This window comes from Passer domesticus, chromosome 3, assembly GCF_036417665.1.
Source record: "Passer domesticus isolate bPasDom1 chromosome 3, bPasDom1.hap1, whole genome shotgun sequence".
Classification (NCBI taxonomy): domain Eukaryota; kingdom Metazoa; phylum Chordata; class Aves; order Passeriformes; family Passeridae; genus Passer; species Passer domesticus.
The window spans coordinates 2,078,728-2,095,761 of record NC_087476.1 but is presented as its reverse complement, the minus strand read 5'-3'; the positions used below and the strand labels follow the sequence as shown (position 1 = coordinate 2,095,761).

At 40.3% G+C, this 17,034-nt stretch overlaps 1 protein-coding gene across 1 annotated transcript in view; it reads left to right on the top strand.

Moving 5' to 3' along the window:
* The window catches only part of ELP3 (elongator acetyltransferase complex subunit 3), a 159,287-nt gene that overhangs the window by 119,413 nt on the left and 22,840 nt on the right, over positions 1 to 17,034 (top strand). The window contains exons 10-11 of the mRNA XM_064411527.1: positions 1,942 to 2,135; positions 14,416 to 14,506. Of these exons, the coding sequence (XP_064267597.1) occupies positions 1,942 to 2,135; positions 14,416 to 14,506 (285 nt within the window). The remainder of the gene's footprint in view (positions 1 to 1,941; positions 2,136 to 14,415; positions 14,507 to 17,034) is intronic.

Here is a 17,034-nt window from a genome sequence, read left to right as displayed (position 1 = left end):
CTGGAACAAATATCTTCGGGATTCAATTTGTCTTGGCAGGAAACGGCTCCGGAGGGTTTTTATCAGCCCGAGACACCTTTTAAGGTGTCTAATTAAAAAAAAAAAAACAAACATAAAAAGCCAAGAAAAGGCTACAATTCCTCCTAAAGCTCGGCACGTGTTGGCATTTTCTTCTTCCTTTGTTTCAGGAGAAACTTCATCAAAAGCTGTTTGTGGATGGGGAAAGGTTAAGCCTTTAAATATCGGGATTTACAGGGAAAAGGGGCTGGGGAAGAGCGGCGCTCCCTTATCTCCTTTGGAATTAATTACTCGGGGAGTTCTGAGGAATTAACGGGGAAATCTGCGGCTCTTTAAAGGCCACTGGGAGCAGAATTATGGCTGGGACGTCAGAGATGCAGAGAGGAGGGGAGGGACGGGATTCGGGGTGGGCTGAGCTGGGAAAATGGGAATGTTGGTGAATCATTCCTGCTTTGGGATGATGGGGAAGATTCACCCAAGCTCTGCCTGGAGAGGCTCATTGACCCCGTCCTCAGCTGAACTCCTCGGTGCCAGGACACTCAGCCAGCGCTCACCCACTGTTCCTGCTCCTCATTTTCCATCAGCCGCCCACAGAAAGGGGAATTCAGCCCTGCCTGGCTCCTGATTCCACTTGTCCTTTAAATCACTTTAATCCTTGCCTGGCTCCTGATTCCACTTGTCCTTTAAATCAGTTTAATCCTTGCCTGGCTCCTGATTCCACTTGTCCTTTAAATCAGTTTAATCCTTGCCTGGCTCCTGATTCCACTTGTCCTTTAAATCAGTTTAATCCTTGCCTGGCTCCTGATTCCACTTGTCCTTTAAATCAGTTTAATCCTTACTTGGTTCAGGGTGCCCTGCCTGGCTCCTGATTCCTTTAAATCAGTTTAATCCTTGCCTGGCCCCTGATTCCATTTTTCCTTTAAATCAATTTAATCATTGCCTGGCTCCTGATTCCACTTTCTTTTAAATCAATTTATTCCTTGCCTGGCTCCTGATTCCTTTAAATCAATTTAATCATTGCCTATCTTCTGATTCCACTTTCATTTAAATCAATTTAATCCTTGCCTGGCTCCTGATTCCACTTGTCCTTTAAATCAATTTAATCCTTGCTTGGTTCAGGTGCCCTGCCTGGCTCCTGATTCCTTTAAATCAATTTAATCCTTGCCTGGCTCCTGATTCCTTTAAATCAGTTTAATCATTGCCTATCTTCTCATTCCACTTTCATTTAAATCAATTTAATCCTTGCCTGGCTCCTGATTCTTTTAAATCAATTTAAATCTTGCCTGACTCCTGATTCCACTTTCATTTAAATCAATTTAATCATTGCCTGGCTCCTGATTCCGCTTTTCCTTCATCAGAATGATTTAATTTTAATCGTGAATCCCCGAATTTAATCTGGGAAAAACCCATCCTGGGTGTGCTCCGTGTGGGATTCCGGCAGGGAAACCAGAGCCACACTTCATCTGGGCTGGCTCGGAGTGGAGAATGACACAGAAAAGCAGAATAAATATTTTTAAATAAATCTGTTTGTCTCCATTGCTGTGTCCCAGACACGGTGATCAATCTCGGGACACACGCGGCGTGCCGAGATGGAAAATCAGCTCATCCCTGTTGTTCTACTGCCGGGGTCTGGGACAACAAATGGTGCGATATCCATGGAATTCACACTGAAAGTACAAGGAAAACGAGGATTTCACTCGTTCTGCTGTTGTGTGGATCTTTGTTATTCCATGTTTTCATTTCTAAAGATGCCATAAACACTCAGAGCTCCCCTTACACCAGGAATTCTCAGTAATCCCCATATTTACCACCACAGAACCCCTCTGGAACCGAATCCAACCAAAGCTGCCACCCCCAAGGAACACTCCCTTTACCTTTTTTATCTTTTTCATCTGACTCTTTTTTTGTTTCGTTTTTCCCCAGGAGTTTTTTGAGAACCCCGCGTTCCGCCCCGACGGGCTGAAGCTGTACCCCACGCTGGTGATCCGCGGCACGGGGCTCTACGAGCTCTGGAAGACGGGGAGGTACCGCAGCTACCCCCCCAGCACCCTGGTGGACCTGGTGGCCCGGATCCTGGCCCTGGTGCCGCCCTGGACGCGCGTCTACCGCGTCCAGAGGTAATTCCCGCCTGGATTCGTTAATTGCGGCCCCTCGTTATCTCCCGGAGTCAGTCAGTAACGAAGCTAAGGTCGCGGGGATGGTCCCTCTCCGGGCGGGTGGGAAAGGCCAGGCGGGATGGGGGAGATTGGGGAGGGCGCGGAAAATTCCGGAGGCGCCGCTGAACGGGGGCAGCAGCCAGGGCTGGGAGGGTCCTGGGGGATAACGGGTGATCCCGTGATGTGTAATTAGTGGGATGGATCTTGCGATGGATAATTAATGGGTGGATCCTGTGGTGGATAGTTAATTGGGTGGATCCCGTGATGGATGGTTAATGGGGTGGATCATGCTGGGTCCTGTGATGGGTAATGGGATGGATTCCCTGATGGATGGTTGGATGGATCCCGTGACGGATAATGGGATGGATTCCTTGATGGATAATGGGATGTATCCCATTATGGGTAATGGGTGGATCCCAGGATGGGTAATGAGATGGATCCCATGGTGGATAATGGGATGGATTCCTTGATGGATGATTGGATGGATCCCATGGTGGATAATGGGACGGATCCCATGGTGGATGATTGGATGGATCCCATGATGGATAATAGGGTGGATCCCATGGTGGATAATGGGATGGATTCCATTATGGATAATTGGGTGGATCCCAGGATGGGTAATGGATGCATCCCATTATGGGTAATGGGATGGATTCCTTGATGGATGATTGGATGGATCCCATGGTGGATAATGGGATGGATCCCATGGTGGATAATGGGATGGATTCCTTGATGGATAATGGGATGGATTCCATGATGGATAATGGGATGGATTCCATGATGGATAATGGATGGATCCCATGGTGGATAATGGGATGGATTCCATGATGGATAATGGATGGATCCCATGGTGGATGATTGGATGGATCCCATGATGGAGAGTGGATGGATCCCATTATGGATAATTGCATGGATCCCATGATGGATAATTGGGTGGATCCCATGATGGATAATGGATGCATCCCATTATGGGTAATGGGATGGATTCCTTGATGGATAATGGGATGGATCCTGTGATGGATAATGGGATGGATTCCTTGATGGATGATTGGGTGGATCCCATGGTGGATAATTGGGTGGATCCCATGATGAATTATTAATTGGATGGATGCCATGATGGATAGTTGGATGCATCCCATGATGGATAGTGGGATGGATCCCATGATTGATAATTGGGTGCATCCCCCGATGGATAATTAATTGGGTGGATCCCATGATGGATAATTGGGTGGATCCCATGACGTGTAGTGGGATGGATCCCATCATGGATAATTAATTTAGTGGATCCCGTGATGGATAACTATTGGCATGGATCCCATTACAGATAATTAATTGGGTGGATCCTGTGATGGATAGTTAATTGGATACATCCCGTGATGGATAATGGATGGATCCTGTGATGGATAATGGATGGATCCCATGATGGATAATGGGATGGATCTCATGATGGATGATTGGATGGATCCTGTGATGGATGATTGGATGGATTCCTTTATGGATGATTGGATGGATCCCATAGTGGATAATGGGTGGATCCCATGATGGATAATTAATTGGATTAATCCCATGGTGGATAAGTAATCGGGTAGATTTTATGATGGATAATGGGTGGATCCCATGATGGATTATTAATTGGATGCATCCCAAGGTGGATAATGGGATGGATCCCATGATGAAGAATGGATGGATCACGTGATGGATAATGGGATGGATCCTGCAATGGATAATTAATTGGATGGATCCTGTGATGGGTAATGGGTGGATCCCATGATGGATCGTGGGGTGTATCCCATGATGGATAGTTGGCTGGATCCCGTGATAGATAATTAATTGGATGGATCCCATGATGGATAATTAATTGGGTGGATTCCTTGATGGATAATGGGATGGATCCCCTGATGGATAATTATTGGATGGATCCCATGACAGATGATTGGGTTGATCCTCTGGTGGAGAATGGGATGGATCATGTGATGGATAATTAATTGGATACATCCCGTGATGGATAATGAGTGGGACGGATCCCGTGATGGATAATGAGTGGATCCCATGGATAATTAATGGGGCGGATCCCGTGATGGATAATGAGTGGATCCCATGGATAATTAATGGGGCGGATCCCGTGATGGATAATGAGTGGATCCCATGGATAATTAATGGGGCGGATCCCGTGATGGATAACTGTTGGGATGGATCCCATTACGGATAATGAAAGGGAATCCAGGGAAGTTTGAGAGCTGGGATGAGACGGAATTCCAGGAAATTTGACATCTGGAATGAGAGGGAATTCCGGGAAGTTTGAGAGCTGGGATGAGACGGAATTCCAGGAAATTTGGCATCTGGAATGAGAGGGAATCCAGGGAAGTTTGAGATCCAGAATGAGAGGGAATCCAGAGAAGTTTGGCATCTGGAATGTGAGAGAATTCCAGGAAATTTGACATCTGGAATGAGAGATGGGATGAGAGGGAATTCCAGGAAATTTGACATCTGGAATGAGAGGAAATCCAAGGAAATTTGAAATCCGGAATCAGAGGGAATCCAGAGAAGTTTGACCTCTGGAATGAGAGGGAATCCAGGGAAGTTTGAGATTTGGAATGAGAGGGAATTCCAGGAAATTTGAAATCTGGAATGAGAGGGAATTCCAGGGAAGTTTGAGATTTGGAATGAGAGGGAATTCCAGGAAATTCGAGATCCGGAATGAGAGGGAATCCTGGGAAATTTGGCATCTGGAATGAGAGGTGGGACGAGAGGGAATTCCAGGAAATTTGACCTCTGGAATGAGAGGGAATCCAGGGAAGCTTGGTATCTGGAATGAGAGGGAATTCCGGGAAGTTTGAGATCCAGAATGAGAGGGAATCCAGAGAAGTTTGGCATCTGGAAGGAGAGGAAATCCAGGGAAATTTGACCTGTGGAATGAGAGACGGAATGAGAGGGAGTCCAGGGAAGTTTGAAATCCGGAATGAGAGGGAATTCCAGGAAATTTGAGATGTGGAATGAGAGAAAATCCAGAGAAGTTTGAAATCCAGAATGAGAGGGAATCCAGGGAAGTTTGGCATCTGGAATGAGAGGGAATCCAGGGAAGTTTGAGATCCGGAATGAGAGGGAATTCCAGGAGATTTGTCATCTGGAATGAGAGATGGAATGAGAGGGAATCCAGAGAAGTTTGAAATCTGGAATGGGAGGAAATGTAGAGAAGTTTAACAGCTGGAATGAGAAGGAATCCAGGGAAATTTGAGCTGTGGAAGGAGAGATGGGATGAGAGTGAATCCAGGGAATTTGACATCTGGAATGAGAGATGGGACGAGAGGAAATCGAGGGAAATTTGACATCTGGAATGTGAGTGAATCCAGGGAATTTTGACATCTGGAATTAGAGGGAATTCCAGGAAGTTTGAGATCTGGAATGAGAGGGAATTCCGGGAAGTTTGGCATCTGGAATGAGAGGGAATCCAGGGAAGCTTGACATCTGGAATGAGAGGGAATTCTGGGAAGTTTGGCGTCTGGAATGAGAGGGAATCCAGGGAAATTTGGCATCTGGAAGGAGAGGAAATCCAGGGAAATTTGACATGTGGAATGAGAGACGGAATGAGAGGGAGTCCAGGGAAGTTTGAGATCCAGAATGTGAGGAAATCTAGAGAATGAGAGGGAATCCAGGGAAATTTGGCATCTGGAGTGAGAGAGAATTCCAGGAAAATTGAGATCTGGAATGAGAGGGAATTCCAGGAAATTTGACATCTGGAATAAGAGGGAATCCAAGGAAGTTTGGCATCTGAAATGAGAGGGAATTCCAGGGAAGTTTGAGATCCGGAATGAGAGGGAATCCAGGGAAATTTGGCATCTGGAATGAGAGATGGGAAGAGAGGGAATTCCAGGAAATTTGAGATCCGGAATGAGAGGGAATTCCAGGAAATTTGAGATGGGATGAGCGGGAATCCTCCCACGGCGCCGTGGAGATGGAAAACGACAGGAAGGGCATCACCCCCTCCAGGAGTTTTATTTTCCTTGGATTTCTCTGGTTTTATGGAATTCCCTCCCACTCTGATGTTGGGGAGATAAAACCAAGGAAATAAAAATCTTTCCCTGGGAAGGAGCACAGATCCAGAATTTCCCTGGAAATTCCAATTTCCACAGGAAACGCAGGGAACGGGAATGTTGGGAAAACAGGGATGGATAAACCTGGCTGCTTTCCCATCCTTATTTGAATTTTTTTGCCTCCCAGCTCTGGGATGTAATCCACCTTTTATTTGTGGGATTTCCTTACAATTCCCCGGATTTTACCTAAAATCCCGGATCAGGATGATTTTATCTCTGTTCCTGTTGGGAAAATCCAGCCAGGCCGGCGTTCCTGGGGCTGTTCCAGAATGGGAATTCCCTGGATTATCCCTGTGGAGCTCAGCGGCCTCCAGCACCACGTGAAATGCTCGGTTTTTCCCCCAAATTTCAGTTTTTTGGAGGGAATTTTGTGCCCTCTGCAGGGTCTTTATTTGCTCAGAGAAATCCCTGGAAAAGGAGAAATCCCTGGAATTTTCCTTGGGCAGGACATGAGGAATCATCCCCAGATCCTGTGGATTTATAGGGAAAAAAAAACCCCAAAAATCCTTTTTTTTTCTTTTCCCAAGGACACAAGGAATGGGATTGGGGGAATTTTGGGAAGGAATTCCTGCCCGGGAATCCCTGGAATTCTCCCAGCAGAGGTTGGGATGGGATTGAGGTTCTTTCCAACTCTTTAATTTTATTCTGCAAAATAAAATCCTTTTTTTTCCTCCTTTTCCCAGGTTTAAGACCCTTTAATTCTTTAATTATCTCTAATTAATTTATTTATAATATATATAATATATATATTTATAATATATATAATATATATATTTATAATATATATAATATATATTTATAATTATATGTATATATTATATATATAATAATTATATATAATAATTATATAATATAATATATAATATATAATATATAATATATAATATATATATAATATATGATATATAATATGTAATATATAATATATAATGTGTAATATATAATATATAATATTGATTAATTAATTAATTAATTAATTAATTAAATTCCATGAATGGGAAGGAAAATCCACCAGGAATTAATTCCACGGAGCTGTGGGATGGAACCCGCACAGATTAATTCATTAATCAATTAATTAATTAATCAATAACAGCCCCAGTTTCCCTGGAATTCTGAGGGATTTTTGGGAATGTTTGGGAGCAATTTCCCTGGAATTCTGAGGGATTTTTGGGAATGTTTGGGAGCAATTCCCTGGAATTCTGAGGGATTTTTGGGAATGTTTGGGACCAGTTTCCCTGGAATTCTGAGGGATTTTTGGGAATGTTTGGGTCCAGTTTCCCTGGAATTCTGAGGGATTTTTGGGAATGTTTGGGTCCAGTTTCCCTGGAATTCTGAGGGATTTTTGGGAATGTTTGGGAGCAATTTCCCTGGAATTCTGAGGGATTTTTGGGAATGATTGGGTCCCATTTCCCTGGAATTCTGAGGGATTTTTGGGAATGTTTGGGTCCAGTTTCCCTGGAATTCTGAGGGATTTTTGGGAATGTTTGGGTCCAGTTTCCCTGGAATTCTGAGGGATTTTTGGGAATGTTTGGGACCAGTTTCCCTGGAATTCTGAGGGATTTTTGGGAATGTTTGGGAGCAATTTCCCTGGAATTCTGAGGGATTTTTGGGAATGTTTGGGTCCAGTTTCCCTGGAATTCTGAGGGATTTTTGGGAATGTTTGGGTCCAGTTTCCCTGGAATTCTGAGGGATTTTTGGGAATGTTTGGGAGCAATTTCCCTGGAATTCTGAGGGATTTTTGGGAATGTTTGGGAGCAATTTCCCTGGAATTCTGAGGGATTTTTGGGAATGTTTGGGTCCAGTTTCCCTGGAATTCTGAGGGATTTTTGGGAATGTTTGGGTCCCATTTCCCTGGAATTCTGAGGGATTTTTGGGAATGTTTGGGAGCAATTTCCCTGGAATTCTGAGGGATTTTTGGCAATGTTTGGGTCCAGTTTCCCTGGAATTCTGAGGGATTTTTGGGAATGTTTGGGTCCCATTTCCCTGGAATTCTGAGGGATTTTTGGGAATGTTTGGGACCAGTTTCCCTGGAATTCTGAGGGATTTTTGGGAATGTTTGGGACCAGTTTCCCTGGAATTCTGAGGGATTTTGGGGAATGTTTGGGTCCCATTTCCCTGGAATTCTGAGGGATTTTTGGGAATGTTTGGGAGCAATTTCCCTGGAATTCTGAGGGATTTTTGGCAATGTTTGGGTCCCATTTCCCTGGAATTCTGAGGGATTTTTGGGAATGTTTGGGTCCAGTTTCCCTGGAATTCTGAGGGATTTTTGGGAATGTTTGGGTCCCATTTCCCTGGAATTCTGAGGGATTTTTGGGAATGTTTGGGTCCCATTTCCCTGGAATTCTGAGGGATTTTTGGGAATGTTTGGGTCCAGTTTCCCTGGAATTCTGAGGGATTTTTGGGAATGTTTGGGACCAGTTTCCCTGGAATTCTGAGGGATTTTTGGGAATGTTTGGGACCAGTTTCCCTGGAATTCTGAGGGATTTTGGGGAATGTTTGGGTCCAGTTTCCCTGGAATTCTGAGGGATTTTTGGGAATGTTTGGGTCCCATTTCCCTGGAATTCTGAGGGATTTTTGGGAATGTTTGGGTCCAGTTTCCCTGGAATTCTGAGGGATTTTTGGGTCCCATTTCCCTGGAATTCTGAGGGATTTTTGGGAATGTTTGGGTCCAGTTTCCCTGGAATTCTGAGGGATTTTTGGGAATGTTTGGGTCCAGTTTCCCTGGAATTCTGAGGGATTTTTGGGAATGTTTGGGTCCAACTTCCCTGGAATTCTGAGGGATTTTTGGGAATGTTTGGGACAATTTCCCTGGAATTCTGAGGGATTTTTGGGAATGTTTGGGACCAATTTCCCTGGAATTCTGAGGGATTTTTGGGAATGTTTGGGACAATTTCCCTGGAATTCTGAGGGATTTTTGGGAATGTTTGGGTCCAGTTTCCCTGGAATTCTGAGGGATTTTTGGGAATGTTTGGGACAATTTCCCTGGAATTCTGAGGGATTTTTGGGAATGTTTGGGAGCAATTTCCCTGGAATTCTGAGGGATTTTTGGGAATGTTTGGGTCCAGTTTCCCTGGAATTCTGAGGGATTTTTGGGAATGTTTGGGTCCAGTTTCCCTGGAATTCTGAGGGATTTTTGGGAATGTTTGGGTCCAATTTCCCTGGAATTCTGAGGGATTTTTGGGAATGTTTGGGTCCCATTTCCCTGGAATTCTGAGGGATTTTTGGGAATGTTTGGGAGCAATTCCCTGGAATTCTGAGGGATTTTTGGGAATGTTTGGGACCAATTTCCCTGGAATTCTGAGGGATTTTTGGGAATGTTTGGGTCCAGTTTCCCTGGAATTCTGAGGGATTTTTGGGAATGTTTGGGACAATTTCCCTGGAATTCTGAGGGATTTTTGGGAATGATTGGGAGCAATTTCCTGGAATTCTGAGGGATTTTTGGGAATGTTTGGGTCCCGTTTCCCTGGAATTCTGAGGGATTTTTGGGAATGTTTGGGTCCCATTTCCCTGGAATTCTGAGGGATTTTTGGGAATGTTTGGGAGCAATTTCCCTGGAATTCTGAGGGATTTTTGGGTCCCATTTCCCTGGAATTCTGAGGGATTTTTGGGAATGTTTGGGTCCAGTTTCCCTGGAATTCTGAGGGATTTTTGGGAATGTTTGGGTCCAGTTTCCCTGGAATTCTGAGGGATTTTTGGGAATGTTTGGGAGCAATTTCCCTGGAATTCTGAGGGATTTTTGGGAATGTTTGGGAGCAATTTCCTGGAATTCTGAGGGATTTTTGGGAATGTTTGGGTCCAACTTCCCTGGAATTCTGAGGGATTTTTGGGAATGTTTGGGACAATTTCCCTGGAATTCTGAGGGATTTTTGGGAATGTTTGGGTCCAGTTTCCCTGGAATTCTGAGGGATTTTTGGGAATGTTTGGGACCAATTTCCCTGGAATTCTGAGGGATTTTTGGGAATGTTTGGGTCCAGTTTCCCTGGAATTCTGAGGGATTTTTGGGAATGTTTGGGACAATTTCCCTGGAATTCTGAGGGATTTTTGGGAATGTTTGGGAGCAATTTCCCTGGAATTCTGAGGGATTTTTGGGAATGTTTGGGTCCCATTTCCCTGGAATTCTGAGGGATTTTTGGGAATGTTTGGGTCCAGTTTCCCTGGAATTCTGAGGGATTTTTGGGAATGTTTGGGAGCAATTTCCCTGGAATTCTGAGGGATTTTTGGGAATGTTTGGGTCCAGTTTCCCTGGAATTCTGAGGGATTTTTGGGAATGTTTGGGTCCAATTTCCCTGGAATTCTGAGGGATTTTTGGGAATGTTTGGGTCCCATTTCCCTGGAATTCTGAGGGATTTTTGGGAATGTTTGGGTCCAGTTTCCCTGGAATTCTGAGGGATTTTTGGGAATGTTTGGGTCCAGTTTCCCTGGAATTCTGAGGGATTTTTGGGAATGTTTGGGTCCAGTTTCCCTGGAATTCTGAGGGATTTTTGGGAATGTTTGGGACCAGTTTCCCTGGAATTCTGAGGGATTTTTGGGAATGTTTGGGACAATTTCCCTGGAATTCTGAGGGATTTTTGGGAATGTTTGGGTCCCATTTCCCTGGAATTCTGAGGGATTTTTGGGAATGTTTGGGTCCAGTTTCCCTGGAATTCTGAGGGATTTTTGGGAATGTTTGGGACCAATTCCCTGGAATTCTGAGGGATTTTTGGGAATGTTTGGGTCCCATTTCCCTGGAATTCTGAGGGATTTTTGGGAATGTTTGGGTCCCATTTCCCTGGAATTCTGAGGGATTTTTGGGAATGTTTGGGTCCAGTTTCCCTGGAATTCTGAGGGATTTTTGGGAATGTTTGGGACCAATTCCCTGGAATTCTGAGGGATTTTTGGGAATGTTTGGGTCCAGTTTCCCTGGAATTCTGAGGGATTTTTGGGAATGTTTGGGTCCCATTTCCCTGGAATTCTGAGGGATTTTTGGGAATGTTTGGGTCCAATTTCCCTGGAATTCTGAGGGATTTTTGGGTCCCATTTCCCTGGAATTCTGAGGGATTTTTGGGAATGTTTGGGACCAACTTCCCTGGAATTCTGAGGGGTTTTTGGGAATGTTTGGGTCCCATTTCCCTGGAATTCTGAGGGATTTTTGGGAATGTTTGGGACCAATTTCCCTGGAATTCTGAGGGATTTTTGGGAATGTTTGGGTCCAGTTTCCCTGGAATTCTGAGGGATTTTTGGGAATGTTTGGGTCCCATTTCCCTGGAATTCTGAGGGATTTTTGGGAATGTTTGGGTCCAGTTTCCCTGGAATTCTGAGGGATTTTTGGGAATGTTTGGGACCAGTTTCCCTGGAATTCTGAGGGATTTTTGGGAATGTTTGGGACCAACTTCCCTGGAATTCTGAGGGATTTTTGGGAATGTTTGGGACCAGTTTCCCTGGAATTCTGAGGGATTTTTGGGAATGTTTGGGACCAATTCCCTGGAATTCTGAGGGATTTTTGGGAATGTTTGGGTCCCATTCCCCTGGAATTCTGAGGGATTTTGGATCAGCAGCTGGAATTTTCCACTGGGATCCTGTCCCTAAAACACTGAAATCCTCCTTTCCCCGAACAGAAAAATCCCAATTTCCAAATTTGCTCCCAAATTTCCCGGGAGATTTCAGCTTCCTGCCATTCCCATTCCCATTTTCTGCTGCCCCTTTTTAAGGGAAATACCACAATCCCACCAGGAAAATGTGATTTGGGTGGATTTTCCCAAATTTCCCCATTCCCAGCAGCAGGGGATGAAGAAAATCTGAATTTTCTTTTTATCCCAAGTGAAAAACTGAGACAAAACCCCAATTTTAGGATTGTTAAAGATTTATATTCATTTTTAAATTTTTAATAAAATCTATATTTTCTTATTTTAATTTATTTATTTATTTATTTATTTATTTATTTATTTTATTTATTTATTTATTTTATTTAATTTATTTAATTTATTTATTATTTTATTTATTTAATTTAATTATTTTAATTTCTTCACTTCTCATTTTTACTTTTCCATTCATTTTCCTGCTGCTTTTATTTGATTTTTCATTTCTATTTCAACCAAACCCTTGAATTAAGGATTTATTAAATTTGGGAATTCAGCACTTTGGGGTTTTGCCCTGCTGGAGTTTTTTGCTGAATTCCCTGCGATCTGAGCTGTGGAAAATTTGGATTTTCCTGTTTTTTTCCCCACCAGGAAAATGTGATTTTGGTGGATTTCCCCCAAATTTCCCCATTCCCAGCAGCAGGGGATGAAGAAAATCTGAATTTTCTTTTTATCCCAAGTGAAAAACTGAGAGAAAACCCCAATTTTAGGATTGTTAAAGATTTATCTTCATTTTTAAATTTTTAATAAAATCTATATTTTCTTATTTTAATTTACTATTTCATTTATTTATTTTATTTATTTTTATTTAATTTATTTAATTTATTTATTATTTTATTTATTTAATTTAATTATTTTAATTTCTTCATTTCTCATTTTTTATTTTTCCATTCATTTTCCTCCTGTTTTTATTTGATTTTTAATTTCAAATTCATCCAAACCCTTGAATTAAGGATTTATTAAATTTGGGAATTCAGCACTTTGGGGTTTTGCCCTGCTGGAGTTTTTTGCTGAATTCCCTGCGATCTGAGCTGTGGAAAATTTGGATTTTCCTGTTTTTTTCCCCACCAGGAAAATGTGATTTTGGTGGATTTCCCCCAAATTTCCCCATTCCCAGCAGCAGGGGATGAAGAAAATCTGAATTTTCTTTTTATCCCAAGTGAAAAACTGAGAGAAAACCCCAATTTTAGGATTGTTAAAGATTTATCTTCATTTTTAAATTTTTAATAAAATCTATATTTTCTTATTTTAATTTACTATTTCATTTATTTATTTTATTTATTTTTATTTAATTTATTTAATTTATTTATTATTTTATTTATTTAATTTAATTATTTTAATTTCTTCATTTCTCATTTTTTATTTTTCCATTCATTTTCCTCCTGTTTTTATTTGATTTTTAATTTCAAATTCATCCAAACCCTTGAATTAAGGATTTATTAAATTTGGGAATTCAGCACTTTGGGGTTTTGCCCTGCTGGAGTTTTTTGCTGAATTCCCTGCGATCTGAGCTGTGGAAAATTTGGATTTTCCTGGTTTTTTCCCCACCAGGAAAATGTGATTTGGGTGGATTTTCCCAAATTTCCCCATTCCCAGCAGCAGGGAATGAAGAAAATCTGAATTTTCTTTTTATCCCAAGTGAAAAACTGAGAGAAAACCCCAATTTTAGGATGGTTAAAGATTTATATTCATTTTTAAATTTTCAATAAAATCTATATTTTCTTATTTTTTTTTTTTATTTATTTATTTATTTATTTATTTTGTTTATTTATTTTTTTTATTTAATTTATTTATTATTTTATTTATTTTATTTAATTATTTTAATTTCCTCATTTCTCATTTTTTATTTTTCCATTCATTTTCCTGCTGTTTTTATTTGATTTTTCATTTCTATTTCAACCAAACCCTTGAATTAAGGATTTATTAAATTTGGGAATTCAGGAATTTGGGGTTTTGCCCTGCTGGAGTTTTTTGCTGAATTCCCTGCGATCTGAGCTGTGGAAAATTTGGATTTTCCTGTTTTTTTCCCCACCAGGAAAATGAGATTTTGGTGGATTTTCCCAAATTTCCCCATTCCCAGCAGCAGGGGATGAAGAAAATCTGAATTTTCTTTTTATCCCAAGTGAAAAACTGAGAGAAAACCCCAATTTTAGGATTGTTAAAGATTTATATTCATTTTTAAATTTTTAATAAAATCTATATTTTCTTATTTTAATTTACTATTTTATTTATTTTATTTATTTATTTATTTATTTATTTATTTATTTATTTTTTTTTTATTTAATTTATTTAATTTATTTATTATTTTATTCATTTAATTTAATTATTTTAATTTCTTCATTTCTCATTTTTTATTTTTCCATTCATTTTCCTCCTGTTTTTATTTGATTTTTCATTTCTATTTCAACCAAACCCTTGAATTAAGGATTTATTAAATTTGGGAATTCAGCACTTTGGGGTTTTGCCCTGCTGGAGTTTTTTGCTGAATTCCCTGTGATTTGAACTGTGGAAAATTTGGATTTTCCTGTTTTCCAGGGATATCCCAATGCCCCTGGTGAGTTCTGGGGTGGAGCACGGCAACCTGCGGGAGCTCGCCCTGGCCAGGATGAAGGACCTTGGCACTGAGGTAAAAATTAAAAAAATTAATAAATCATAACTTAAAATATGTTATTAAATATTCTATCAATTATTTCTATTTATTGGTAATAAATTAGAATAAAATATTTAATGGTTATTAAATAAAAAAAGGAAATAATGAGGAGAAATCCCCCCTGGTTGTGTTGAGGGGGAGCTGGTGGCTCCGCTCACATCAGGAGGTCAAAACCACAAAGAAAAAGATTGGGCTTAAAAAAATCCCAAAAAACCCAGATTTGGCTTAAAAAAATCCTAAAAGAACCAGATTTGGCTTAAAAAAAACCAACAAAAAGAACCAGATTTGGCTTTAAAAAAATCTCAAAAGAACCAGGTTTGGCTTAAAAAAAAACCCCAAAAGAATCAGGTTTGACTTAAAAAAAATCCCAAATGAACCAGATTTGGCTTAAAAAAATCCCAAAAGAATCAGATTTGGCTTAAAAAAACCCCAAAATAATCAGATTTAGCTTAAAAAAACCCCAAAAGAATCAGATTTGGCTTTAAAAAAACCCCCAAAATAATCAGATTTAGCTTAAAAAAACCCCAAAAGAATCAGATTTGGCTTTAAAAAAAAATCCCAAAAGAATCAGATTTGGCTTTAAAAAACCCCCAAAATAATCAGATTTGGCTTTAAAAAAATCCCAAATGAACCAGATTTAGCTTGAAAAAAAACCCCCAAAATGACCAGATTTGGCTTAAAAAAACTCAAAAGAACCAGATTTGGCTTAAAACCCCAAATGAACCAGATTTGCCTTAAAAAAAAATCCCAAATGAACCAGATTTGCTTTAAAAAAAACCCCAAAAGAACCAGATTTGGCTTTAAAAAAACCCCCAAAATAATCAGATTTAGCTTAAAAAAATCCCAAAAGAATCAGATTTGGCTTAAAAACAAACCAAACCCAAATAATCAGATTTGGCTTTAAAAACAAATAATCCAAAATAATCAGATTTGACTTAAAAAAAATCCCAAAAGAACCAGATTTGGCTTTAAAAAATCTCAAAATAATCAGATTTGACTTTAAAAAAAATCCCAAATGAACCAGATTTGGCTTAAAAAAACCAAAAAAACCCCAAAAAGAATCAGATTTGGCTTTAAAAAAACCCCAAGATTTGGTTAAAAAAAAACAAACCCAAAAGAACCAGATTTGGCTTAAAAAAAAAATCCCAAAAAAAACCAGATTTGGCTTTAAAAAAAAAACTAAATAAACAGATTTGGCTTTAAAAAAAAAAAAAAAAATCAGATTTGCCTTAAAGGCCCTTAAAAAATCCCAACAAACCAAATTACTAAAAAGCACCTCACTGAAAAGTTCCTTTTTTTTTGGGACAATTTCAGTTTCACTCTTCCACCCCTCTCCTGAATGCGCCCAAAAATGGGAGGTGAAATCCCATTTTTCCCTATTTTTCCCCCCTTTTTTTCCCATTTTTTCCCCATTTTCTCTCATTTTCCCCATTTTTCCTCATTTTTTCCTATTTTTCCTCCCTTTTTCCCCTTTTATCCCCATTTTTTTCCATTTTCCCACCTTTTTTTCCCATTTTCCCCCATTTTCTCTCATTTTCCCCCATTTTTTCCATTTCCCCCCCTTTTTCCTACTTTCCCCCATTTTTCCTGTTTTTCCCCCATTTTCTCACAATTTCCCCCACTTTTTTCCATTTTCCCCCTTTTTTTTCCCATTTTCCCCATTTTTCCCCATTTTCTCTCATTTTCCCCCATTTTTTCCATTTCCCCCCTCTTTTTTTCCCCATTTTCCCATTTTTCCCCTTTTTTCCCATTTTTCTTCTCATTTCCCCCCCTTTTTTTTCCCATTTTCCTCCAATTTTTTCCCCATTTTCCCCCATTTTCCCCATTTTTCCCCATTTTTTCTTATTTTTCCTCCCTTTTTTCCCCTTTTATCCCCATTTTTTCCCATTTTCCCACCTTTTTTTCCCCATTTTCCCATTTTCCCCATTTTCTCTCATTTTTCCCCCTTTTTTTCCCATTTTTCCCATTTTCCCCCCATTTTTTCTCATTTTCCTCCCCGTTTTCCCCCATTTTTCCCCATTTTTCCCCATTTTTCCCCATTTTTTCCCATTTTTTGGAGCAGAATTTGAGCTCTGAAATCAGAGGGAAAAGAGGGAAAAATTCCTTTTTAAATTCTCCTGCCTTTCTCCTTCCCACACATTTAACTCTGGAAAACTCTCACATCTGAGTCCATCCCAAAGGATTCCGGGATTCTGGGATCCAGGATCCACCCCCACGGGTTTGAAACCCTGGAATTTTCGGGAATTTTCTGGAATTTTTTGATAATGTTCTGTAATCTTACCTGGAATTCTCTGGGATTTTTTCTGGATTTTTTCCCCCTGGAATTTTCCTGAATTTTCTGGAATTTTCCCAGAATTTTCTGGAAATTTTTCTCTAATTTTCCGGAATTTTTTCCGGAATTTTCCTAGAATTTTTCCAGAATTTTCCGGATTTTTTTTTCCCGGAATTTTTTCCTCTAATTTTCGGGAATTTTTTCCGGAATTTTTTTCTCTAATTTTCCGGAA